Here is a 27,639-nt window from a genome sequence, read left to right as displayed (position 1 = left end):
CCTCCTCCTCCCCCCTCCCCTCCGGCCGCGTCGCGCCGACCCGGAGCAGGAAGCAGCGGATGGCACCCCTGACCCCCGCGCGGCACGGAAGAGCTCCTGGGGAAGTAATGGAGGTGAGACGGCGCTGGGGAAGGGAGCCGGGCGGCGGTGCCGCCGGCGGGAGCAGCGGCGATGCTCGGGAGCGGTGGAGCGCGCGGCCGTTACGGGGTGGGGGAGTGGGCGCGGCGCGGGAGGGGCCGTTAGGGCCGTTGAGGCGGGCGGGCGCGCGCACGCACGCAACCGCCCGCCCGCCCAGCCCTGCGCGGGCGGGCGGGGGCGGGGTCTCCGCCGCGGTAGCTAAACGCCCCGGGGCGGGAACGAGTCCCCCCGGCTCTGCTCCCCGCTGCAGGCAGCCCCTTCGCGGGGGCTGGGGCCACGAAATACGCCACCTCACTGTTTAAAAGCATGTATTTGTGCTAATGCTGTTGGGAGATTACTGTTTTTGCTGAACGGAGTTTTTTTCCCCCCCTCCTCTGTTTTCCCTCGTATCTACACAGCGCTGACTTTCTCAGCCGAAGGGTCGTTAGAGGTATTCGTGAGGTATTTTTGGAGGAGCGGTTTTGAGTGTCTTTTTTGCCCTTTTTTATTTATAATAGTTCACTTGCAGTAGGTGAGTGGTACTGTCTGCAGAGTTACTTTGATGCCCTTGACGCTTTCATATATGTTATCAAGCACCACTGATTTTTATATGTGCGTTTCATGCGTATTGTTTTCCTCTTTATGGGTTTCTCTTCTGTTCTTGTTAAATGTATTTGTCCGAGGCATATTCATGTTCTGGTTACTGTGCCTGTAGTGACTCAGTGAAACCAAAAAGAAGTCTAAATATGGTGTCTAAATACAAAAGAGAGAGTGCTGAAGTAGCCTTTGGGTTAGAAGTTAACCAAATCAAACGTTTCTGTATGCAGCCAGTTATTTTTATATTTGTTGCAGTTCACAGAACTTTTTCAGTGGTAAAATGTTTCAGCCAAAGCTTATGCGGATATAATTTGCTTTGAACTGTGTTAGTGTTGATTTTTAATGCAACAGTTTAAGATATTTCAAGCTGGAAATACCTTAGCAAAGCAAGAGTTGTCCATGCAAAGCCCACAGATCTAAAAAATCCTTTGTAGATGTATAGAAATAGTTTCTCTTTTGGCTAAATGAGCATTGCAGTTAGACTGTCTGGGTTTTGGCAGTATAAATATGGCATCTATGTAGAAGATTTCTCTTACATTACTAGACTGATTTGAGCATAATGTCAGACGGTAACCTGTCTATAGTTTTCATTCAGACTTTTTTTCTTTGTTCTGTACATTGGTGTTCTCATAAAACACTGAGATAGAGAGAAATCTCTTGCGTCTCAGCTGTGTAGAGAAGTATCTCTGGAAAAGATCTTCTCTGAAATGGTAATATAGCTGTGTCAGTTACTAAGTGATAATGCAGACTTTTACAAGTTTTACTTAGCCCCTCCTGTGTGAGAGCATTTGCTCTATTGAGTCTCCTTGAACCGCAAAAGGTTGGAGAGGAGATCCAGCCTGGACTAGTTCAGGGTAGTTATTTTAACAGTCCTGTGCTGTTCGAGGTTACTGTGATGGTGGCTCAATTTAAATGTGCATGAGTCTTTGTGTGACGACTTATGGGTGTAAGTAAGTAGGGGTAGCCTGAGTAACTGTATACATGATGAGTAAGCTCTCAGCAGAGTATCGCCATTGAAATTATTCCTTGGCATAAGGAAGTAATAAATGTTGAAGCAGCTATTGTCTCACATTCTGCAGCTGACACTGCCTGGCATCTTTGAGATGAAGCTAAACATTTTTGTAAATAATGCACTGTAATCCATTTTGGGCGCAATTAGAGCAGTGGGATCGGGATCGGGATAAATGGTTGTGGTGCTCCCTGCTGACTGTGGAATGAGTATCTGACTTTCCTGTTCCTCGTCTTTTCTGGAACTGGAAAGAAGTGGATAGCCTCCTCTGTGGTAACTACACTCTTATTACACTCTGCAGTTGCAGTTGTGTCTTAAGAATATATGTCAAGTCAAATCTTAGAGATTCGGCAAGCTGACTTAAAGCACGTGGAAACAAGTTTCCATTAAGCATTATTCATATGAGATTTTTCTCTTCACTTTTCCAGTAAAATCCCAGATGAACGGGGTGACTGAGATCTGCTGGTGGTTTCAAGAAAGCTTTTCTTTATTGTCCAATGAGTAGGGCTTGCCCATGTTCAGGATCAGATTGATTATCAGGAAATTTCCCCTGGGTCAGATTTTCAGGGCCCCATTTTTATATCCCTGAAGTTTCAGATATTGTTTGCCTCCAAGGACCATCCAACTAATGACTAACATATTATTGCAAGATCTGTGGAAGCTGACCTGTCTTGCTATCTGACTGGCATACATCATCTTCACTGAAATTCATGATGCTGTAGTCAATTTATTACTTTTTCAATAGAAAATAACGATTCTGAAGTACTCCATCTTCTTGTAGTTATGCAATATCTGTCCATCCTGTGCTGGATTTAGACTCTGTTTTAATTGCCTTTTTTTTTTTTTTTAAGTGATCTTAAAGGTCAGAAGCACAATAACAAGTGTACATACAATTAAGTTAGATTCCTGCTCTGAACTGTTATTTGGAAGAGGTTTCATCTCCCAACCATACGTTGGAACACAGTCCTCTTAGGCACTTACATAAAGAACCTAAAATTGGTGAGGTGAATGTTCCTGATGCAAGCTCAGGAGAGGCACTTAATATAGTCAGGAAGGATAAAGTTTCTAAGTACTGGTACCTTTTCTGTTGTTGTTGTTGTTATTATTTTTAGATGGATTCATGCAATGTGGGAAGGAGAGTGATTCTTGTTTTTTTCTGTTTTGTCTGTTCTCCCCCATTCTCTCTCTCCCCCCCGCCCCCTTGAGTTGAGCTAGTAGAATATTTCTGGCTGTAAAACTTTCCTTATGCTGTAACTGCTACAACAGCACTACTATTTATATTGAACAGTGTATAGTGGAGGAAAGAGTACAACAGTTTTTATTTAAATCATGTGTAGTCTAGTGAGACTAATGGTATAGGCCTTGTATAGGAGTGTAGTATCTTTTCCAGATATGAGAATGGGAAAGCAGAAAGGAGAGAGTGATTCTTGTAAAAACAGTTTATAAAAAACAAAAAGTAAAAGTGCTTGAGCTGAAACCTAAAGTTTGTTATTCTACAATTACATATATGTCTGGTAAGCCAAGAGCAGATCTAGGAATTGTGAAGTCCTGAGTTTTGAGATGGGGTGTGGTGCTTCCACAATCATTGCCACTAGTGTCACAGTGAAAATTATTGTGACTATGTCTCTGTTTCCCTGTTTGTGACATGGAAATGATACTACTTCACTGAGTATGTAATGATTAATTTATAAAATACTTTGAACGTACAATAAGCTGTGAAAATTCTAATTAATGTTTTATTGCAATATTTAATTAGTTTACATAATAAAAGCAAAAGAAAACATGTTTTTAGAGCAGGTTCATGAACTGTGCCCAAAATACATGCATTTCAGTTTGAGGAATTTGTTTTCTGTTATTGTAGAAATATAATTAATTTTAGGAGTACTAGCATCCAAAACCACAACAGTATTTAATAAATAAGGACTATGAGGAAGGAAGGAGGAACAAGGTTATTTCTGGAGAATGGTTAGCACTTAGGAAGGAAACACGGTCAAAACAACTTCTGTAATAGAAAAGAAAGATGCACAGTGGACTTCAAAAAGACATTTATTCATTTTATTGACTGAGTTGTTCGCAAAATGGTACACAGAAAATGACATGCTTTAGAGTGTGGAAAACGTGTGTTATTAATTATATTTTAGAAGGCTCTTTAACTTCGTTGTTGCCAGATGGGATGAGAAGAGATAAGTGTCCTGTGCTGCAAATGGCCTCCTGTTCAACATCTACTGTTTGCTAGCTTGGAATCACCTTTGGTGGAAGAAAAAGGTTGATACACCAAGGTTTGTACTAGAAAGTTGACTTTGTTTGTATTCCATAAGGTAAAGGACTGTGTGAAACTTATAGTTGCATGTTGTTGCGGTCATATTTTAATTAAAAACTCTGGGCTTCATTATTGGTTTGCAGATTGAACAAAAACAATTACTTTTCCAGCCTGGATGACTATTTTGTTTGGTCGTTTTCTTGTTTGTTTTTTTATTAACATACATCTTTCATCTGTATTACAAAAACGACTGAAGAAGTTGTCATTAAATGAATTTGACAAAGTTAATGCTTAATAACCTAACAGTCTAAGCTGTATTCATAAGCAAAGTATTTGACTTTGCTAATTAGATCAGAAATTGTCCCATTCTCCTGTCAAAGCTAACATGCAGCTGCAAAATTGCCATCAGAGAGAGGCTTCTGTTCCACTTTGCTTCCCTGGCAAATGGATTGGATAAAATACTTTGCTGCATGTGAGCCAACGCTGGCAGTTTTTCAGTTTCTGGCACTGGCGGTCATTGACAGTTTGCAGTCACTCAGAAGTTGTTCGATGGATAGTGTAGGGCGTTGTTAAATATAATATGAAAGTAACCTAGCAAAGCAGGAATTGCTTTTCGCAGCGCAGATGCCTTTAACTTAAGCATTGATCTATAGCTTAAACAAACTGTGCTTCCTAAGAGCTTGGGCCTGCTGAAATTGAGGAGGAGGTAAAGCTTTACTATGTGTTTTGTTTTTTTTTTTTCTCAGTTGCTATGTTTCTGACTTGCAGATGTTTGACAGAGTCTAACCATCTGATGAAGTTTCTGCTTCTTCCACACAAGGTGGGTAAGTTAAAGTAGATGTTATTGTTGCATTTCTTCTTTTTTCACCATAATGATTAATATTAGAAGTATTAGTTCACCTTGCAGTTTCAGTTGCATAATTTGGTTTCCTAAATTTCAGCATGGAACTTGGGTGGAAGAAGTGACTTCTGAATCATCCACATAATTTCTGTATAGATGCAATTTTCTTGTCATGTCATAAGCTGTTAAAGATATGCTGCATTTTTATCTTGGTGATCAGGGGTGTAGGTTGCCTAATCTTGATTCCAGGCTAGTCAATAAAAAAGTTCACACTCACCTCAACCAAGAAAGTGGAAAGCTTATTTTATGAAACTCGTATGGATTTTTGAGGACAAAAGAATCTCTAAATGTTTTCTTGAACTTACTAAATTTTTTATCTTCCTTTAAAATACTAATTGTGACATGTACAGTGTAAGGGAAGTAACTAACTGTAGTTAAAGATCTTGATTTCTTCCATTCGACTTTCTATATTTTTGCTATAGGAATGGAAAGACATGGTGTTGAAGGCTCTCTACAACAGGAGAGTAATAGCAGGTGAGTTAGATCATGATCTAACTGGCATGCAACTTACTGCTTACACAAAGTAAAACAAGAAGGATGTATCTTTCAACCTTGTCTGTAATCATGTGTAACTGATGACAATGATACAATGTAGATCCAGTGCATAATGCTAGCATACTAGTAAAAACTGTGGGGAAGGGGCACTGTAGTGCCCAAAAGCTAATATCACTGGATGTCAGAATTTCTTGGTCTTCAGTCTATTTTTATTTCCAAATACTAAAAAACACAAGGATGAGAAGATGACTCTGCCTCTTTCTCAAGACAGTTATTGTCAAATTATGGCTGACTCAAATTAGAATTTGTGTTCAGCTGTGCTTTCAATACCTGTTATCCTTCATTCTGCTATAAAAAAAAAGTTTTCTTTAGTGACATTTCTTTGGGAATACCTTAAAAATACGTAATGCTGCTTGCCATTATGATTTTGAAATAGAAATCTTAATGGTGCAAGTTTGTTTCAACTCTATAGTATAACATAGATATTCAGAATTTTCACGTTAGGCACTTGAACTAGCAACCCAACAGTTCTCCTTTTCTTACTGAAATATCTTGGTAATATTAACTTCTTCTTTCAGTTTACACACAAGAGGGCAAGAACATCCTGGGCCTGGCGTATCCACCATGCAAAATAGACAAGGATACTGCAACTGCTGCCATGTACACTACAGTAATCTTGAACAGGTAGGAAGTCTGCTGCATAATTCAGCAACAGATAGCAAGGAGTACCAGTAGGATTTATCAGCTTATAAAATGTCATTCTCTACACTGAAAAAACAATACTGAATGGAAAATAATAAATTTGTCAATTGCACAGTGTATCCACCCATCTCATCTGTTAAGTATTATAAAGAAGCTGGTCAATAAAGTGGCAGGCTGCTGTGCATTGCAGCCATTAGTTTTATTTCTGTGCCTTGTTCTTGAGATCTGTATAAATTATAAAATATTGGCGTTAATATGTTAGATATCAAAGCTGAAGCCATTTGATCAAATATTTACTTTTCTGTTCTTAAAGTCTGTAGTCTTTTATACTTTTGTTAATTAGGAAGTAGAAACCTATTCCATCTTGTATGCCTGTGAAAATTCTCCTTTGAGTGAATTACAGCATGTTCGTTCATATGTTCAAAAATATTTTTAATCATCATTTATAGATATACTTAGATGATTTGTACCAGTCACAAGATTTGTGAGCATCTCGCAGAGCTACTGACTTAGGTTCCAACTCAGCAAGGTGTTTCAGCACATTTTAGGATTATTTGTGATTCCCTATTGTGACTATTCATTAAATTTAATTGTGTATTTAAGAATCTCACTCAATCAAGGCATTAAAGGGTAGAAAAGACTGAGGATTTTACTACTTATTTAGACATTTTTGTTGTAACAGTGTTTATATTCAACCTAGGAAGTCATCTTTATGGAGAGGTCACTGTGTTAACAATGGTATTAAATTAGTGATATGTTTCATCTTTCATCAGCATGTTTTCAGCTCCCAGCACAGACACTTTACCACTTACTGTAGGAATCGTATGGGTACCAGTAGCTTGATGGAGCGTTTCCTGCAGGATGTTTTGCAGCATCATCCCCACAGATACCATGACAACAGGTATAATACAGATTTTTTTTTTTTTTTAACTATGTGTCTGTAGAATGCATATATTGTGAATACTTATTTCTGTTCCAGTGCTGAGCAGTAAATTTGTGTATGTGGATGTTTGTGGATCATGTCAGGTGAATATTTGTTTCCTTCATTATTGTTCACACATTCAGTTAATGCTTATATGAATTACCTTAACTGGCCAATTCATTCATGCTCATATTTTGAAAAGTGTTCTCCTCATTCATCATGAGCATGTTTAAGAGTGATAACAGTGTGAGAGTGTAGGTTTGTCTCTGTAGAACCACCAGCTGAAACGAAATCAGATAAGCCTCACTCCTGGTTTGTTTTGTTCTATGAGCCAATCAAAAATCCCAGTCTAAGCCCAGTTTAAGTACATTAGTTAGTGTGTCTTGATGTACAAATTTTTTTCTATTTTGGTGCTCTTCTACCTACTTGTTTCTTCAGCAGTTTGCTTCTGTTGACAAAGGCTTATATCCACAAATAATGTGTTCTGCAGCACTCAGGTGAAGTACTAGGATAGATCTGACAAACAGATAGAAGTCTGTTTTGTCTGAAACCAATCATTGATGTATCAGGGATGTGGCAGAACAGGCTGTTAGGCATGTCTGTGGCAAATTAGCCTGGGATATGGATGCATCACTACAAGTAAATTAATATTTCTAGCTCGAAAACATCCAGGATTTCTTGCCATAAAGAAAATACAGGATGTACTTTAATGCAACATCCACATGAAAAAGTCATGTATTTCCTGAGCTGTTGCAAATCGAATGTTATTTCATTTAGTGAACAGAACCTGCTAACTGGGAAAAACAAGCTCTCCATGCCACCTAGAACTTCTTTATCTTTTCAGATATCACCATTGTATTTGCCACCCTCCAGTCTTTTGTAACCATAAACTATTAGTAATAGAAAAGTTTTGCTCTGGCATTTTCTTTTCTTTAGACTCTCAGCCTGTGATTATACCCCATATGCATTACCAGGAATAAAAGCCAGGATTGTGGCAAGTATCAATTAAACAACCTTTACAGCGAGGAAGAAAAATATAATTTGGCATCTCAGTAATGTCAATTTTGTGCGGCTGCTTCCTTTAACCAACACAGATCCAGCAAACTCATCCGTCTCTTCTGCAGATTTCCTACTTCTGGTGTGCATGAGCTGTGCCATTTATCACTTTAGTTTTCTTACCTTCACTTAAATTGTTTATTATTACAATATGTAAGGGTATATGCACATACACATACTTACCCCCCAACACACACTGTTTTTATGGATACAGGGGCAAGTATATGTCTTTTACATGGTGTTTGAAATCATGTAAGATTGCAACATGTTAGCTAGGCATGGTGGTCTTTATCTTGAACCAAAGTTGGAAGAAAGTAACCAAAGATAAAATTTTGCAGTTTCAATTTCAGTATTTAGGGTTTGGACTCAACCTTACCTGTGGAGTCATAAGCAGCAAGTCTGTAATAATTAGCATCTTTTTTGCGTGTATTAGTGTGGCTTGCACAGAATAGAGGGGTCTGGAAAAGAGATCTGGAGATTCTGTTGCGTACAGGAACTATCTGCAGCAATATTCACAGAAAATTTTGGTGCAAAAAAAACTTCTATCATAGTGATTAACAGCTCTTTAAATTACTCTGGGGTGGGAGAGAACACTGCAAAATTCTGGGAGCACAGCAGCAAAACCAGAAGGGACCAGCTCTTCTTTCCTGAACTATCTCCATCACACTTGATTGGCAGCACTTTGCTGAAGAAAAAGTAAATGTAAAACTGCAGGTTTGCAGTCACTGTAGCCTACACAAATACTTATGACTGCAGAGAAAACGAATAATTCTCTTGTATCTTTATATTATAAATAGTAGCTATTACAGCTGTATAGATTGCAAATACATGAGACATTTACTTTTTCTTCAGCAAAGACCTCTGTTATTCATTCAGTCATTCTATTATTTTTATCATCATCCTCTGATGCCACAGTTTTATTTAACAGCTTAATTAACCCATTTAATGTCCTGTTATAAAAGAACAGGAACGTAGACCTCATCAAGTTCCTGCATCTCAAATACAACTTCTTAAAACTTGTTGATGCAGTTATTTGACATTTTCTCATTATTCTTCTATGTGTTGTTAAACAAACTGATTATTCTTTTTATCTTTTATGAAAGAGAACATGATATTTTTAAAAGAATACGTCTTTACTGAACTACATAGTCTACAAATTGTCATTTACTTAACTGCTGACTGTTAGTGGCTCTGTAGTTCTCCTCGTGACTTGAATAAATAGGAATTTTGGCACTCATGGTATTTAGTTCAGGTACCCTGCGAAGCAGTCTGGGAGCACTTAGTAATTGTTTTTGAGAGGTCACAGAGAATGTGTGATGTTTCAGGAGGACTGGGAAAGAACAAATGTAGAAACTGTCATTTATTAGTACGGGCCCAGAGAGGATCTTCTTACAGATGTCTTTGCTTAAACTGTAGTATTTCCCTGAGCACTGAATAAGCAAACTGAATCTAGAAGGTAATGAAGTAATGAGTAACAGTTACTGCTGATTTATCAGAGCAAATCATGTCAGGCCATTCTAATTTCCTCCTTTGACAGGATAACAGACCTTGTGAATAGAGGAGAACCATCTTGATGCCATCTACCTTGTTTAGCATGGTTTTTGACGTGTTCTTGTATGAGGCTTATAAGCAAGCTAAGGAAAATGTGATTGGAGATTAAATGATAATAAAATGAGTATGCAGCTGGCTGGAAAACTGTATTCATAACTATCAGAGAAAAAGAACAAAATACAGTAGTGGATCACAACTGAGGCTTATTCCAAGGTTTGAAGTAGGTGCCTCCAGGTATGACTTTTTTTTTTGTGGTCCTATGTATGTTTCTTCTGGAAACTTGCACTTCTAGTAGTAAATCTTGTCAACTTCAAAGGAAATTACTTTATAATCAAATTTCCTCCTGATACTTCTATGGGCAGATGAATGCCCCATAAGGGAGTCAATGGAGGCTGTCTGCCATGTATTAAAGTAAGCATCCATATGGCTTTTGCAAGATCTGCTTATAACTTTCAGGCGAAGGGCCCTATTCTCTCTTCAGTTATATTTACTTTATTTTTTTATTATTATTTTAATTGAATTTCCCAACTGTTACACAAATTGAAGCTTTGTGGATTCATGTGATGCAAAAGAGAAATAGAAATCCTGCAGAATTAACAAAACAAACAGATATAGACTATCTCATATTTGTCTGTTCCGTTAATTCTGCAAGAGAATAAACACATTTGAGGCAGTCCTAAAGATAGGACTTTTAAAGAATATCTGTTGTAGAATATATAAAAATCTGCTGTTGTCGCAGTGAGATTAAACAATCATAATTAGGCCTCCTATAGAAGTGAGCCTGAAGCTGGGTGGTTTCTGAGAGAAGTGATGAACATGGGAATTCCGTGTAATATATGCAGAGTTCCTATCGGACAACCACATTCTGTAGTGAAAAGGGTATTTTTATTCAGTAGTATTTTTATGGTATGCAATATTATAATTTTCCATTTATTTGCAGCAACTTATTATAGTTTTACCAGTGAAATAACTTCTTTATAAGCTCACAGCTTAGAACAGAGAACAATGCTTAATCTTGTTTTGCCCTATTTATAAAATTATAGTATTGTCTCTTTGGCCATTCTTAATTGATAGGTGCATGAACAGGGTAACAAACTAATACCCAAATTGTTATTAACTTTGTGCAGCATTTTCTCACCCTTCCCCTCTCCTTCCTGCTTTTTTTTTTTTTTTTTTAATGGAATCTCTGAATCTCTTTACTAAAGTAGCAAAGCTGGTAACCTGATTTTACTCTTTAGGTGTGATGCACTCTAGGTAACTGTATTTTTGAGGGAGTTGTTTAATTTGTTTACTTCTGATGAAGAATTGTATTTGCAGTATTTATACAGGTTGGTGGGTCTTTTGTTTGTTTTTTTTCCCTCCCAGACCAACCTATGACGACATACCACTCCCCGTCACTCCAGAGGCTGCTAGGAATGCTTGCCTGTCTCCAGAAGGTGTAGAGAAAAAGAAGAATAGAAGCAGACAGGAAGCTTCCAGCAAAGACCAGGAGTCCATTGGTGAAATAGGATCTTCTGCTTCATGCCTCTCTCATAAGGGCACAAAGGAAACTTTTGTAACACAAGCATTTATTCAGAAACTAGAAAAAGGACAGGAACATATTACAGGAATATCCCAGCAGTCTGTGGGCATTTGTAGCAGTGAGAAATGGCATACCCTGGGAGATACTCAAATTGCAAATCATAGCCATGAAGGCCAGTTTACAGCTGTGAGCCCAGTACCTCAACATTTTTCTGTCAGTCCTTTAATTCATAGTTCTTCTGTTAATCCTAAAATAGTAAAAAATGTTAGGGATTTGGTGGCATCAAATATGATTCCATATAGTGGATGTGATAAAAAAAGAATGGAGGTATGCAGTAAGGATGTGTTACTGAACCCATGCTTGAATCCTGCTCTGGCGCTGGTTCCCCCAAAAAGCCCTTCAGTTTCGCATCAAAATCCTGTGTGTCGGAATCCTATGTGCAGCGCCAGCAATTCTTTATGTATTACCTCAGGTCAATCTCTCTTAACACATGATGGTTTACAAACTCAGGGTGAAACTTTGGTGTCTGACTTCTGTCTCAGGGATACTGTGGGTATCAACAGCTCCCTAGATCTTGGGACATCCCCACAACTAGCAAGATGCAAAAAAATGAAGATGAACAGAGGTGATGAAAGTTCAGTAGATGAAACTATTGAAGATGTTATTCTGAAATACTGCCATGGAACTGCTTCTAAAGAACTATCTTTCCAAGAAGAAGAGAATAATCCCTGTTTAACTTTTTCTTCACTTCTGGACCATACTCATTTAGAGGGCTCTGAAGTGAGTTTTAACTGTGATGCACCAATTCAGTCAGGAACAGACTTACCTAAGGCAGCTATAAAAGATATAGAATTCCTGAAAGAGGTCCAAATAAGTTTGCAAGATAAAGACTATGGAACACAGCTCTCTTCTGTTTTAAAAAGTGAGTCAATGGAGCAAAGAGAAGCAGCAAAACAGGATGTAATAGTTCATACTGAAGAACCAGTTCTTCCAGCTCTGCCTCATGTGCCTCCTTCTTTTGTGGGAAAGACTTGGTCTCAAATAATGTATGAAGATGATATAAAAATTGAAGAACTTGTGCGTGATTTCAGGGAAGGTCGTTTTCGCTGCTACTTTGACAGTGAATCCTCAGCCAAATGTGCAGGGAAGAGAGTGAAGAAGAAAAAGCAGAAAGATGAAAAAAAGAATGATATTGTTGAGGGTAATAGAACAGAAAGTGCATCAGTTAAAGCACTGCCAGAATTCAATAATGCTTTAAGCGGTGGCTCTGATTTTGATAACCCATCTTTAGCCTCAGATACGCTATGCAACCCACAAATTCTTAAAACGCCTAGGAAAAGGACATGGCGCCTGGCTTCAAGATGCCAGGTGGTTAAAGTCAGCCATGGCACCCAAACAAGTCTAGTCAACTACCCTGCAGCAAAAAGAAAAATGACTAGAAGAGAACCTGATCCAGCTGATCAAAAAGCAAACGTTGTGTGGCCGGAGAATGAAAATACTCCAAACATGAAAACTAGGCTATGTGCCCTTAAACTTCCTGAGTCTTATAGCAAGATTATGAGCCCTGTACAGCCCAAGACAGTGGTCTATGTGCTTTCATGTCCAGAGATTAAACAGTGTAAAGGTAAACCTGCAGATATTCCCAAAATGAGGAGAAATTGCAACTCCACAGATAGCAAGGACTCTATAAGGTATAAATATAAACAGTGTTCTTTCAAGTATTATGACCCACTGACAAATCGAATTCTGAAAACACCTCCTAAGAGTACAGGTGGAGAAAAGGCCAAAAAGCCCTCCCATGTTCGACAGCTTTTCAGAAGTCTCAGCTTTGATGCAAACATGAGGAAACTAGCTGATTCACAGAGAGAGGGCATGCCATCAAAATCCCTTAATTGGTCAGACTTCAATAATTCATCTTCAGTATCTTTCCTGCCAGACCCAGGTAAAGGGAATGATATAGCCTCAAGTCAAAAGACAGATGGATCTTCTGTTTCTACAGAAAGATCAGATTGTCTGGTATCTGGTCACTCTGAGAACTCTTTTAAACACCTGGCCGTTTCACCTTTGAACTCTCACCAGTCTCAGGTGGAAGCAGATGGTAGATTAACTCCATTCAATGGTAGAGCTGCTAAAACCACTTTGACTTCGATCAGGAGTGAGCGATTAGAGAGAGAGAATCCAAAGGCAAGATGGAAGAGAAAAGAAGGCCCTAATAAAGAACCAAGTTTTTCCAAAAAGGCTGCAGGACCTATGTCTGTCAGAGGTACTGTTGGGAGGAGAGGAAGCAGAGTAAACCCAGGCAAACAAACTTCTAGAACTAAAAAACAGCAAAAAGAGGGGATAAGAAGGAAACTCCCTCCTCGTGCCCAGAAATCTTCTGCCTTCTCCATCTGTAGGCACCAGACAAAGAAGGCTACAGTGGGAAAGCACCTTAAGAAAGAAAAGTCTGATGCTAAAAAATTGAAAGTAAGGAGGAAACCGAAGAGGACCTTTGTGAACTCAACAGTCATCACAGGGATTCCTGAAAAGCATCAGAAAGTCGCATCGGGATCCTTTCCGAAGAAGCCAGAGCAAACTTCTTCCAAAATAAGGAGCTGGGAGGTAAGTGGAGATAGGGGTCACCCTAGCACCGCAAACCGAGCCTCTAGAAGAGCCTCTGCTGTACCGTTACTTCGAAACTGTCTTGTCCTACCAGGTGAGAGCTAGCTGCCAAAACAGTGACTCTTTTATATAGCCAGCGCCTGGAATTGAGAAAGAGGAAAGGGGAAAAAAGGTGATCATGGGAAAAGCAGCTGAAGTGCTAGAGCTGCCGAAAGTGCAAAGCCAGTCTAATGTGAAACAAGTACAACTGTAAACTAAGCGCTTGTTCTTGTAATGTGGGCACATTACATATTGCACTGTTCTACTGTGTAAAGCTGCAGAAGTTGTGTCTTTGCGTTAAAAGCACTTAGAACCCTATTTACAAGACTTCACCTATACATCTGAAAAATGACAAGCTTGAATGGTATCATATTGGTTTTTATGATATTACCAGTGCATAATAGTGCACTATATAATAGGGTGAATTAGGAGCTGTATTAATTAGTTGTGCCTATTCTCATTTTTCCACCTACTTCTAAAGTTCATAAAATGACTCAGTTATTATGCTCAAAATTAAATGAAGATGTACTAATCTGGGGTGAATTATGTATGCATTTTGTGTTTGTGTATATGCACACCTCATTCAACACATGATATATCATATACTTCCTATGGAGTGGCACTGAAATGAATGCAGTATGATACAATTCAGATCAATTCAATGCTTTCTTCAAAAATACATAATTGTACATGTCTTTATATAGACTCTTTCTTTTTTTTTCCTGAAACGTTGTCCAAATCAGTTATTTTGGACAAGACAAAGTCACTGTGGGCTTTCGTCAAGCAATAATGGACCATGCTGGTAAGGAAATATCTCTCCAGGGTACTGTTCAAATGGCGGTGGCTATAATGAAATCTCAAATTCCAACAGAAATATAGGATTAGGGGTTTTTTAATAGTTTATTGATTCAGTTTACCTATAAACTTCAATCCCTCAGTGGGGGGAAGGAAAAGTTATGATATGAACAAATAGCAGTGAGTTGTTCTAGAATTTCAACCTTAAGTTTGAGTTCCTAAGCTTTTTTGGATTTCATTGGGTGTATTGTCTACGTTTTTGTGTACTATTGTTGAATTTTTTTCTTCTTAAAAGCTCGGTAAAATATTTAAATAAAATCCAACACAAAGCAAAATCCACCTAAACTTAAAGTTTACATGTTTAAATATCTGTTTAAAACACTTAGCTGAATTTAAAAAAAAAAATTCCATACAAATTCATGTTTGGCCATGGATGGTCTAACTACTATGATGATACCTATGGCACAAAAGACCATAGTTTTTATTTGAGAGCTATTATGATGACAGCCTATTTTATTAAGGTGTGTTTAAGAGACATAAGCACCAGTCTTGCAGATGTTTCTGTACTTTAAACTCAAGATTAACTATTCACTTGTACTGAGTTAAGCACGTAGCTAAACATCAGAATTGGGGCTCTGGTTTGTAAATCTACAATGGGGAATATTATATACATCTGTCCTGTTTTAAAGGTCTTTGTGGATTCTATACACATACAATAAATCTTTCAGAATGTAAGAATAATGTATGAAAGACAAGACCAGTTTGCTCTCTCTGCCATTGCATGGCATATGTGTGCATTTGCAACAAAGAAAGACAACAAAAACAAACAAACAAACAAACCCCCCACAAATTTTGATTCATTTTCTGATGTGTCCAGGGTCATGAGTTTGGACTGGGATAATAGTGGACTTTAAAAATGTTGTGGGTTTAGATATAATATCTGAAGTAAATATAAAAGCTGTCATCATAAAACACTCATAGTTTAAAAAATGTTTTGGGTAAATTCTTGATGCATGTGCATATTTCCCATGATAAATATGATGTGCATGTACTTAAACCAGCTGGAAACAAAATTACTTTACAAGTCAAATTTAGCCTGACGGGTTTTTTTAATAATTTTGAAATGTTGATTTCCATGATGTATTTTCCATATGATTGTCAGTTGACACAATCTTATGAGCGTATTGTAAGTCACTGGAAAGAAAACAAAGGGTTATAATATGAGTTCTTATAATCCTCTTAACTAACTGTGCCTGTATAATTTAATATTTTGTCTAATATAAAATTGATTTTTAAGCAAAATTTTAAAGGAATATTTTTTACAGAAAGGCTAGTTTTTAGATTAAAATTTTAAAGCAAAAACAGATTTTTAAGAAACTTTTATGTTTTAAAGCAAAGCTTTAAATTAACTACATATCTATGTCCCATTCTAACATTTTTATGATATGAGAAAGTTTTCCTATCTTCCCATGTTTCCTAACTTCTTCCAGCTTGTTTTCCACAGAATTGTACAGATGAAGAGCATGGATAGTTTTGTCTGTGAATAAGATTTGATGCACATTCTGCTTTAAGAACACTAGTGCACATTTGTTTACAGTCAAAAATACTGTTCTCAATACTCGTTTATTGCAAGGTTGTGTTCCTCCAGCACACAGCTTTTTGTTGAAACTATGTATCTTGAGGACAAAATAGTGACTAATTTTTTTAGCCTGTAATGTCTTTTTTTCTTTTGTAAATAATAGGCCCCTCCATCTGGGTGGGTTGGTTTTTTAAAGAAAAATGTATTATATTTAAATAAGAGTATAAGTAGCTATATATTTTCCTTAAAGTATGAAATCTAACAACTTTTTTTATTTTTATTTTTAAAGAATAAGATTTGGGGTACAAGTCTGGAAACACTTTTGTGCTTGACAATGTCAAAATAAGATTTACTGTATTTTCAGATTTTATTATATGCCTCACTTCTGACTGTTAAAAACCTCTTGTATGCATGCTCAATGAATGTGAAAGAAAAGGGAGACTGATATTAAAAGTAAATGCAGAAACTGGCTTGGAAAGAGAACTGATGAAGATACGTGCAAAAAATTGCAGAGACTCAAAAAAAAAAATCATGTGTGAGAAGGAAGAAAGAAGCTTTCTGTGGTCCTGAGGAATTAGTCAGACACTTCCCTATTAAATAAATGCTCTACATTCTGCTACCATTATTAAACAGCACATTATTTCATTAGCAGCATGGCTGAAATTTCAAAACATGGGTAATGACTGTGGAGACTACAGCAATAGAAAACTTGAGAGCTGAAATACTTTCTTACTGAGGTTGATGGGAGAGGGTTTTCTTGACACCAGTGGACAAAGATGTTTGCCAGTGTATTAGTATGTCTTAAAGCAGAGAAAGATAACTGGATTAGAAAGGAACAAAGTCATGCTTTTAGGATCTAGTTGGTGACAGTTGGACACAGAGTATTTTGCAGCAGTTGAGAAAATTGTTGCAACCGTTTCTTAATTTATGCATATGTAGTTTTGACCATCCATAAATTAGGTTTTTTTATACATTTCAAAATTTAAAAAAGTCTCTTTCCCCACAGAGTACTCATTCAATCATTTAAAATAATCTCATACTAAGCGGCTTTTTTTATTTACTTGTACACCTTGTGTGAACCAGACTCTTACTGTGCCAGATGCTGAACAAACACAGAATAACATGTCCCCAAAAGTTTACGTGTCTAACACTTGCACCTAGCAGTTCTTCAGTTCTTTTTCTAACGGGCTTTTTTGCTTTATAGTGCTCTCTTACAATTTTTGCATCTGATGTTCTCTTGGTTGTAGTATCAAAGTGCTCCTCTTTGGGACTCAGATTCAACAAGGTATTTAACTGTATTTATAATGAGACTATGACTTAATCTGAAGTTGTACTTAAGTTTCATGCTGAATTTGTGCCCAAATGAGAATACATGTCATTGTGATTTTTCGTGTTCTAACATGTGGTAATGTATTTTGAAATATTGCCTGCTGTTGTATTTTTTTTACCTTCTTCTGTCTCTACTGTCTGTAGTCATTTAATATAATATGAGTTTGTAATAACACAGTGATATTACAAGCTTGTCCAATGCTACTGCTAGATGTTTTTCTATTGTATCCTCAGCTCATTAAAATTCAGATTTGTTGTTTCCATGTTTTTTGTCAGTCATACATTTGAATTTTTTTGTGCTGTGAAGAGCTAAATTATAGGATAGGATATTCTATTTGGAAATAAATTGGTGACAAGTAATAGAAATGGATGGTGTCCTGATCTGAAGTGTGAAGGAAAGACTGGTACATGTGCTCCTGTGCTTGAGGAGTCTGCTTTACAGCACTGAGCAGTGCTAAAAGGGAGTGGGATGATGATTCATAATTTCTCTTAGCTATTTTCCTATCTCTTTCCCCTAGGGTAAATCTGCCTGAGAATGGAATAATCTGAATTCATACTTGTTCTGGAAATAGAACAGTATTTGAACTGTTGATGTTTTTGCAACAGATAAGGAAAGTAAAATGTACCTTGCTTTGTAATACAATTTAAATCCCAGAATCTTTTCATTAATTGATTTGCTATGAATTACAGTATTCTAGATGATCTTCTTCAGAAGACTGTGTAGTGGTATAGGTCTGAGCATGCCCAGAAGCAAAGGTTTTGTTCCTTGTTTGCTTGTAACATTTTGCAGATACAAATTTACTCATTCCTCTAACAGAACAAATCTTTTAATAAAATAAAGACTGAATTTGCATGTTTGTAGCTTCTTTATTCTTGAAATGTAATTTAACTCAATCTGCTATCATTTTTTGTGGAGAGAGTACCACAGAACGCCTGGAATAAGCTACGTCTTTGAAGAAGTTCAGTCCTAATTTTGACAGGTCTTCACAACTGAGTGATATCTTGATCCAGTGGAGTCTTCTATTGATTTCAGTGAAGCCAAGATTCATCCCATCCTGTGCCAACTGAAGCAATGACATCTTAAGATAGCATTGAAAAAGCGTTTGTGTTTTAGGTGTCTCTAATTGCATACTAGTAGCAGGAAACCAAGCACACCAGTACTGTATGGCATTGCAGAACTTCCTCATGACTTTTTTTTTTTTTTTTTTTTTTTTTTTTTTTTTTAAGAATGTGCACTTAAATGAGGTCCATAGCTGGAAGTGTTAGCGTGTTATGTAGCTTTCTACTTTATGCAGAATGGCTTGGCTTCGCTACAGTTGGGTAGACCAGATCAGTCCTCTTTATGATGACCTTACCAGGCATGTAGAAGAAGTGTCTTCAAAGCTGTGTGTGCAAAAATACTTTTAAGATGTTTTCTGGTAAGCAATAGAGTACCTTATGTTGAACGCTTTGTGCAGTCATTTGCTGTTTGTAACAGGACCTGTTTAAACTAGCGTGATCTTTTGCAGGAGTGATGCATGCACACGTGTCAGTTTGGATCAACACATGGCTGAAGGGTATACTCTTGCTAAGGTCTCAATATGTTACAGAATTTCAGGACATGCTTTGCAAGTTTGAACCCATACTTAAAGGCAGATATATATTATGTAGTTGGCTGAATCAGGTCATATAGTGACTCACTATTGTTTTGTCAAATGCATTGAAGACAAAAGATACAGCTCAACCATCCAAAACCAGAGTTATAAACATGGTACTGTAAACAAATTCTAGGTCTAGTGGTTGTATCTTCTATGTAAAATGTAAGCAATTCATGATATGCTTGTAGGGTGTCAAGCATAATGGAAGTCCAGTCCAAATTGGAGTGTTTGAGAGTTGTGATGAAATTTATAACCTGCCTTCAGTTCTGTTTGGACTCATTGGAATCATTAGTGGTTTGATGCGCAAAATTTTTGCATTTCTGTAGCCCTGGATGTCATAATGATTTTTTTGAAGTGATGAAGGGTTGATTTTGATGAAACACATATGAAGACAAGTCATTGTTATAGAATATATGATACAGTAGTGTTAGTAATTCTAAACCTAGGCTTTCCTTGTCTTGGTCAGTTTTCCTTCCTTAAGGAAAACTGAAAAAGAGTTCTTCCCAAATATTAGTGTTCTTAAATTTTTTTAAATCTCTCTCATCCTCAAATAGAAATGTACCTTAGTGTATTAAAGCCGGTTAACTTTTCATAATTGCTGTGTCATACTGGATTAACATTGGCACTGGTGCAACTGAAAGTGTTAGGTATAGCCTGCTTAGTTGTTGTTAATATTGTACAAACAAGTTGCAGAACCCAAACATGCCCTTGCTAGCTCAACCAGAGAGTTTAAACAGTGTCTGCTAGCCTGGAGATTGCACTGTAAGAATTAACAGTAAAGGGAGTAGGTTTACTGCTTAACATACAGGTTGCATCCTGTGTGGGTGTGATGCACATGCATGGCTGACTTCTTATTACAGTGAAGTGTTAAGACGAAGAGAGTCAGAAACACAGAGTAAGACGTAAAGTTGTAGCAGAGACAGGAGCCAGACCAATGAATTTATTCATTTTGTATATTTACCTATGTCTTGTCAGAACTTTTGCAAACAAGTGTCAAAATCCATCTTCCTGTGGTGGATCAATCTGGATTCAGTTGTTCTTCCTTCTAGTTTGTTACTTTTATTTGCTTAATACGTTGATAATGTTTCTCTTTCCTTTTGTTCCTTTTGATCCTTTCAGCTACTGTTAAGAGGGAACAAATGCATATTATAAGGGTTATGTACCTATATCTTTTATCTTTAGTCTTCAAAAAGTTATAAGGCACTATGTGGCCACCAACAGATTTCTCCAGATAATGAAAGCAGCTCTATTAAAATTTTGACCTGATGATGACTAATCAATCTGTTGCCCAAGCTGTGATGGAAACACTTGTGGTGGTTTTTTTTCCCCCCTTTTTAATGGGATTAGACTCAATCTGCACAAATAAATATACTGACTTTTCTGTAACAGATATTTTATGGCTTTAGATTTCCAAATGTGTCTAATACTTTCATTTTCCAGTCCGTTCTAGAAAGTTGTCATTTCCTGAGTTATTGCCAACATACTGTACTTCTGACTGAATCTGAGGTCAGGATAATGTTGCAGTCAAAGTCAGCATATTTTCACCTACCGCAATTAGTTAATGTTCATACAGCACTTTTATGGATGTAAAAACTCCTAAGTGTTCAATATTATCAAGAATTATCTTCAGTATTCTTCTTTCTTATTTTAGCATTCGTTCAATAGTTTTTGTGAAATGCATTGGTAGAAAGCACAGTGCTTTTTTTTAAAAAGCTTAGACGAAAACACATTAAAGAAATTCTAGTATTGTATGTATTTTATTTTCTATTTCCAAGTTTACACAGCCTTTTCTAACAAAAACTTACTGTTTGCTTTTTTCTATACTTGGCAAACTTTTTCTCCCTCATAATCCTTCATTTTTTTTGAATGGTGTGTCTTGCCTGTTGTTGTAAAGAGATTGTGTTTGGTTTCCCATTACTGATAATTAAATAGTTTGTGATGAAAAGGGCTGGGGGAACAGGAGTTAAAACAGCGTTCTTTCAGTGACTTGTGCTGCCATTGCTTTCTCTGAAGCAGGCTGGTAGTGTTGTGCAAAAACCCAGACTGCATTATGTTGGATTTTTATACTGTATGTTTTGTCTCCTTCATTAAACATCAGTGATGTCTAATCTGTAAAACAGGGATGTAGATAAAAATATTGTAGAATACTTAAGCCAATAATAGCAGATAGATTTGTGCATTTTTTCCATTGCACTCTCTTCTAAATACACTACGAGCAAAAACTTGATAAATTTATATCAAACAGCTGAAATTACAAACATTCTTGGTGATGAGTCTGAGTTGTTTGTCTGTCTTTTATACTTAGGTTTATCTTTAGGATTGCATTTTTTCTCATTTCTGTTTTTGTTTGAGTACTGCAGCATATCTGTATCATTAGTAAAGGATGATAGCACTGACGGTACCTAGGTAGGGTCATAGTACTGTATTTAGTTTTTTTTAGAAATGTACTCATTTCTCTCAAGCTTATAAGGGAAAGAATTAACATTTGTAAAAGGCTTTGACCTGTGAATTCGAGCTCCGTTGCACCTAATCCTTAATTTGTGAGTTATATCTGGGGTGAGGAGTGTGTTTCCAAGTCATTCAGACTCCTCTGGAAATTTTGCCCAAGGTGTTAATTTTTTTCTTCAGCAGTGTTTTAAAGGCATACTTTGAGGTCTCATCAATGCCTTGAATGACAGCCAAAATGCTCAGGCTATAAGAGGATTTGAAAGGACAAAGCAGTGAAATTTGGCACAAGTTTAGACCTTTGTTTTTTACTTTTATTTTAATGTTTCTAACACTTGAAGAGGATCATCACTTATCATAGTCTTAGGTAGATGCTTTTAAGGAAGGTTCACAATTTTATTTCTAAATGGTGAATTCTGATGGCATTTATATGCTAAGTGTGCATACTATTGTAAGCGAAGTTTTTTAAAACAGTGCATGTTTAAACCAAATGCAGCTGATGCAAATGGAGGTCACATAGCATCTCAGGTGTCTGGAGGTCATGTTGTAAGCAGCGTGTGGTAGGATACGTGGTCTTTTTCAACTTCTTATGTCACTTAACACATGTAGAATTTTTGTTTTGTGATTGCAAAATGTATGCTTCTGCGTATACTGAAAACTAATGCTGGAACCGGTATCTAGTAAAGGGGAAGGGAACAAATTTTTGTTGATGCAAGAGACTTGGATATAGCACAAAAGGTCTTTATGCCATTCACTGTGTGCTATCAAGGCTTTATCCATTCATATTTGTGCCTGCATTGGGCTTATTTGTCAGCTAGAAATTATTTTATCGAAAGATGGATCTGAAACAAGTCATCACGTTGAAGTAACTAAGATTTTGGAAAGTTTGGATGTAGAGCCTCATTTTGCAGTTTGAATAATACATCAATTTAATAAATTACAGACCTGCTGTATCTGCTCCATTCAACAGAGGGCAATAGGGCACAAATCCAGTAAGTTACACCCCAGCTCACCTAGGGGATTCCGAGCAAGCTTCCATCAGTTCAAGGGGACCTATTTCTAATCTTAAATTAAAAACTTTAAGTGGCTCTATTGATATAGAGCCAGAATGCTCCATCTGTAGTATAATACTCCTCCTTGGTGCTGATCTGAGATCATGGGTGTCAATGCAAAAAACCTCCAGTGATGTAAATGGGGTCTAGACTGGGCCTTTAACAGGTTGTGCCATACTGTGGAGTATTTATTCCATTACTCGTACTCTGAGAATATTTTTGCCTGTTTATTTGACCTAAATATATGAATTATTGTGCTAGGCAGTTACAACTACAGAAAAGAGTAATTTTTATGTGAATTTACCTGTCTTGTACCAAAATGCCCAAGAAAGTCAGTTGCGTTAGAGTTCCTCATCTGCTGGTTCTAATTAGACATCTATTTAGCTTGCTTTGGTTCAATGGCTTTACATGTTGGATAGCATAAAATCAACAATCACTTCATATTGCTCTGCCTTAAGCTGAAATGCTAATTCTTGCTGTGTTCTTAACTGGTGTTTTGATAGCATGTATCACAACATAGATGACTGCATAAATAGGCTGCCAGTGTACTTCTCCCAGCTGCAGAGCTGCCTCAGGCAAGCTAACTATAGCTTTGTTTTCGTGAGTGGTATGTCAAAACCATCTATTTTTAGATCAAATTAGAAAATACCTTAGTACCGTAATTCCAGGCTTCACTTTCACTTTCAGCTATCCAAAAGCTCAGTTTTTCATATTCATAGATTTGGTTATAAAATTTAACTTTTCTGAAGAAAAAGTACATGAAAGCCTACTCAGTTATTAAAATTTGGGAGCGTAGGTATAAGTCATAAGCATTTCTAAAATATACTTTTACCTCCAAGGTGAAATGTGAAGGATGCAGGGATGCACTAACCAGATAAGGAAAACAAATAATACTTGTTTTCTTCATTCTCTGAATGACTTTCAATTAGTTATCTTGAAAATATTTCTTTATGACAAGCTTGTATTATGCATATTTTAAACATCTTACTTCACTTTTTCCACATTTAAGAGCAAAATATTAAAAAATGCTTGTTCATTTTGGCTGTCTTCAGTTTCAAATCAAGAGGCCTGCTGACTAACTTTTAGAGGTTTGAGTGGCCCAGATGCTGATTCAAGTCTTTGCTGGGTTTTTATGAAGATCAAGCCCTAGGTGACCTGAAAGAAGTGCATAAAGTGGCATTCAAAATTAATGGAAATCCTTGAAAATTTGGGGATAAGCAACTTTCCAGAATCCACAAGAGAGACTCTGCGGTTCTTTCCTTAATTCAGATCAATAGACGGGACTACAGGGACCTGACTTTTCTACTGATTTTGGGGTCTCAGTAAAGTGAACGGAGTTTACATCTTAATTACATGGACCAAATTGCCTTTACCTCCTGTGGATTAATATTTTAATCTGTAAGCAGCTGCCCATTTTTCAGTGATACCCTTCTCAAAACATGAAAGCCTTCAGCATAAGGAATGAGTAGCCTATAGTTGCCCATAGGTAGGTAATGTGAGGCATGTATGCAAATGATTTGGAGGTGTTTTCTGTATTAAATAATAGTCGTCTTTCAGAAATTAATCTTCTATAACTAAGCACTTTCTTTAAATATAAATGGCTCTGTGCCACTTTTAGAACACTCAGATTACTTTGTTAAATTATTAACCAGTTTTTATCATCAGTAAGGGATTTTTTATAGAAATGAGAACAGGATCTTACTCACTGGTTATTTTTAAAATGTGCCAACGTGAAGGCTTGTACTCGTGACAAGGCTCGTGAAGTGTAACAGGGCTGTTGTGGTTTGGATTTTAAAGAAATTACAGAAATTAGATACAGGAAAAGCTGTTTTGAGGCACAAAGCTCCATCCAGGTTTGGTCCTCACAGTGTGTTACATTCTGCTTCTGAAGTCAGTGAATGCTGAGACTGCTCAGCAGCTCTTGTTATGTTTTTAATCATAGCATGGGATCCAGCTAGTAGACTATGAATATTGAAGCACAAGGAAAGCTGATATTTAAGAAGGCTTAATTTGGCAGTAAGTGTTTTTTGTCTTGACACAAGACATGGCTTGGCAGTAGGCTATACATCCTCTCTCTCATCCCCTGCTTCTATTATTTGCATTAGGGGCTGCAGGTACAGAAGCATCGAGGTCCTGTTTTGATAAGGGCCTAACAGAAGAAAGGTCCAACTGCTGCACTGTCGGGCAGTACAGCTGGTGGGTTGCTGGGGGTGAAATATTTGAAAGTCCTACCACCTAAGTTCTACATGATTTGCCTGGAGGATACCAATATACTCAGTCCCCAGCAATTCCAAATTCTGGGCAGGTAGAGCAGGGTCAGGCGCCAAGAAGCCTCAGTTATGACATCTGCCAGCTTTCCAGCTTCTGAGCAACTCCACTTCTGAGGTCTGTGAGTCTAGGAAGAGACAGATTGGTCCTGAACTGGAGCTCCACCCTCCTTTGTGGGGAACTCAAAACAAAATCTAGGTTTTGCTCCAGATTGCAATTAAATATAGTGTAAGAATATATCAAAATCCACCAGAAAATTTAATTACCTTTCTGCAGACTACCTTTTACCTGTATGGTTGAAAGGCTGAACAAAGGAAAAAATGGAGGAAAATACTTCAGAGAAGGATGGTGTAACAAATGAGACTTGAGACAGCATGGGATGTCCCTTCCTCTTAGACCCTAGAGAATTACTTTCCCCAACTAAATTTCAAAATCTCTTTTATCTTGCAAGCTGGGTTCTTCCTATTCAGTTGGTTAATCACGTCAGTATTTTTTGAGCAAATGTGGCTGTCATGAAGGTGACTTGTGAAATCTTTGAACTTGCATTACATGGCCATTTTTTTCCTACTAGTATCAGTGTGCCCAAACTTAAAAACTAAGATTCAGTAACACCGTTCTCTGTGTCTTGCTCTGCTGTGGTATGTTTCCACTTCTGCAGTTTGTGCTACATGAAACCGTATTTTATTTACACTGGAACATTACTAAATTTCAAAGTTGTGTGCGAATACATCCATCTAGCAGTTTACATAGCAAAATGCTTTTCTGACATTGGAAAGGCATGTTCACTGGATGGCTGAGGAGGGGCCTAATCCTTTTCTTCCCAGCACAAGGAATGCTTACTACTAGGTACCTTGACCAGAGAGCACCTTCTAGATATTCAGCCACCTTTCATAGTGGGGCAGAAACGTCTGCTGGTGAAGGTAATAAAAAGATTCTCATGTAAATTTCTTGAAGGCAACTTTACTGCAAAAGTGGAAAAAATGTAAGAAATCTCTGCTATCTCCAAGAGTCAATCAGAGAAGTAACAGCGCTTGCTGTCAGCCTAATTCAAATCCCTCCAGGGGTTTGTGCTGGGTGGAGGTTGGGTTTGGCAGGATAAGTGGGAGTGAAAATATCTGGAGGACTGAGTAAAGAAAAACACATTTTTCCCTCCTTCACGGGATAGGACTGGAATAACCCAAGTATTGCAAGTGGATTAAGACTTAGCTGAAGCAAGATAGATCTTAGGCTTTGCATGTGGCTGATATCAAGCACTAATTTTTTTTTTCGCTGAGTAGCTGACAATTGGAAAGACAGTTCATTATGTTAATCTTTTCAATTTTACAATAAATAGTAATCAAAAGGAATTTAATGTTTACATTGTATGTAGTAATCATAAATTCTGGGATTTCTATATGCGTATGAAATTACCAGTACTTTAGGAAGTATTAATAGGGGCCATAATCTACAGGAAGGCATTTCCCACACAGCAGAATCTTCTGTGCGAATCTAAGCTCTACATTTATTTCTGGTCTTACAAAGCTCTTAGAAAATTGTTACGTTATAGGTCATAATTATCTCCTTTTAGAAACAGGTCTTACAGGTTTCTCTAAAGCTGAAGTTACTGGATGGTAGATGTACCATTTGCAGATGGTAGAACAAAACTGAATGATAACATTAAACTGATAACTTCTGACATCCAGAAAGAATGGCAGCATAAAAGTCCAGTTTATTTTGAAGTTGAAACTTTTCTAAAGTCAAGACAGTGAGTAAAAGGTCAGTTGAAGCTTGGTTATTCTTCAGGGACAGTGACAGCAAACAGATGTCTGAAACAGTTTAAAAAAAATTTTTTGGGGGGGGAGCCTTAGAAGAGATTACAGCTTCTTCCATCAAATCAGAGTTAATTTTCAAGGGAGACAGCAAACGATCCCTCAGCGTCTCCTTCCAAGCTTTCCGAGACCTGTGAAAAGGCATGGTATGAGGTTCACTGGATGACCATTTGGCATTTCTTGTCTCGTTATTTGCAGTTCCATTGAAGTGACAATGTAACATCACAGCAGATGAGCCAGAAAGAGGCCTGGAAAAAAAAGCTGCTTGCCTGATACTGGAAAATCGCTTGATGAAAACTGAGATGTGCCACCATGAAAGCAACCCAGAGAACTCCCATACTTCCAGACCTGTTAGGGGAGGAACTCCTGAATACTGATCCAAAAAACTCATTGGCAGATGCCTCAATTCCAAAGGTAATCTGAAGACGGGAAGCCAAAGAAAAGGAAAAGAAAAAAGGATATGCTACTTTTCCTGACACCACAAAAACTGGGGTGGCTTTACGCAATCAGTACTGCCACCTAGGCCTTTCTTCCCCACCGTGATAGTACGAAAGGGGGAGAGTGATCTGGCTGCGACAGGAATTCTGGAATAGGGGCCACTGGTGCCCGATCTGGCTGGCAGCAGGGTGCCTAAGAATTTGGAGAGGTGCCAGTGCCTTTGCTGGACACAGAGGTTTCCTCCAAAGAGGAGCTTGGAGACAGGGGTGAGGAGGGAGGAGGAGTTCAGTGCCTCATGCATGTACCTATTTGCAAGTGTGTAGTGGTGAGTTTTCTGGGCTCTTAGAAGGGGGCCAGCCAGCCGGGGCCCCCTTGTCATCACATTTCAGGCAAAGGCCATCAGGCCCAAACATGACATGTTTTAGGTGTGATGCTCAGCCTCTTTTCCTTGCTGCTATCTCTGTTTTTTCTTTTCACCATGCCTCAGCCTGACATTTAGGAATGCCCTGTGAAAAG

General features: G+C 37.6%; 1 protein-coding gene across 11 annotated transcripts; it reads left to right on the top strand.

Moving 5' to 3' along the window:
• Nucleotides 1–6: 6 nt before the first annotated feature.
• On the top strand, nucleotides 7–27,407 carry ZDBF2 (zinc finger DBF-type containing 2). 11 transcript variants are annotated; one of them, XM_064515243.1, is made up of 9 exons: nucleotides 7–113; nucleotides 3,892–4,002; nucleotides 4,730–4,807; nucleotides 5,307–5,358; nucleotides 5,958–6,063; nucleotides 6,855–6,982; nucleotides 10,976–13,733; nucleotides 14,516–14,574; nucleotides 16,072–18,326. In XM_064515243.1, coding segments are annotated over exons 3-9 (3,177 nt in total). In that variant the 5' UTR covers nucleotides 7–113; nucleotides 3,892–4,002; nucleotides 4,730–4,734; the 3' UTR covers nucleotides 16,073–18,326. The 11 variants fall into 11 exon arrangements, with proteins under 11 accessions (XP_064371313.1, XP_064371315.1, XP_064371312.1 ...); XM_064515245.1 differs by lacking the exons at nucleotides 14,516–14,574; nucleotides 16,072–18,326 and adding an exon at nucleotides 26,884–27,407; XM_064515242.1 differs by having other exon boundaries at nucleotides 14,516–18,326.
• The last annotated feature ends 232 nt before the right edge of the window (nucleotides 27,408–27,639 follow it).

The sequence above is a fragment of the Dromaius novaehollandiae genome, chromosome 7 (assembly GCF_036370855.1).
Source record: "Dromaius novaehollandiae isolate bDroNov1 chromosome 7, bDroNov1.hap1, whole genome shotgun sequence".
In the NCBI taxonomy this organism is placed as follows: domain Eukaryota; kingdom Metazoa; phylum Chordata; class Aves; order Casuariiformes; family Dromaiidae; genus Dromaius; species Dromaius novaehollandiae.
The sequence above is the reverse complement of the archived record's forward strand: the minus strand, read 5'-3'. Positions and strand labels throughout refer to the sequence as shown.

Bases quoted from the DNA above. Each gene is read 5' to 3' on its own strand.
- ZDBF2 (XM_026113489.2), top strand. From the start codon at position 4,735: ATGTTTCTGACTTGCAGATGTTTGACAGAGTCTAACCATCTGATGAAG. The intron at 6,064-6,854 runs GTAGGAAGTCTG...ATCTTTCATCAG, and splicing joins ACTACAGTAATCTTGAACAG to CATGTTTTCAGCTCCCAGCA. The intron at 6,983-10,975 runs GTATAATACAGA...TTTCCCTCCCAG, and splicing joins CACAGATACCATGACAACAG to ACCAACCTATGACGACATAC.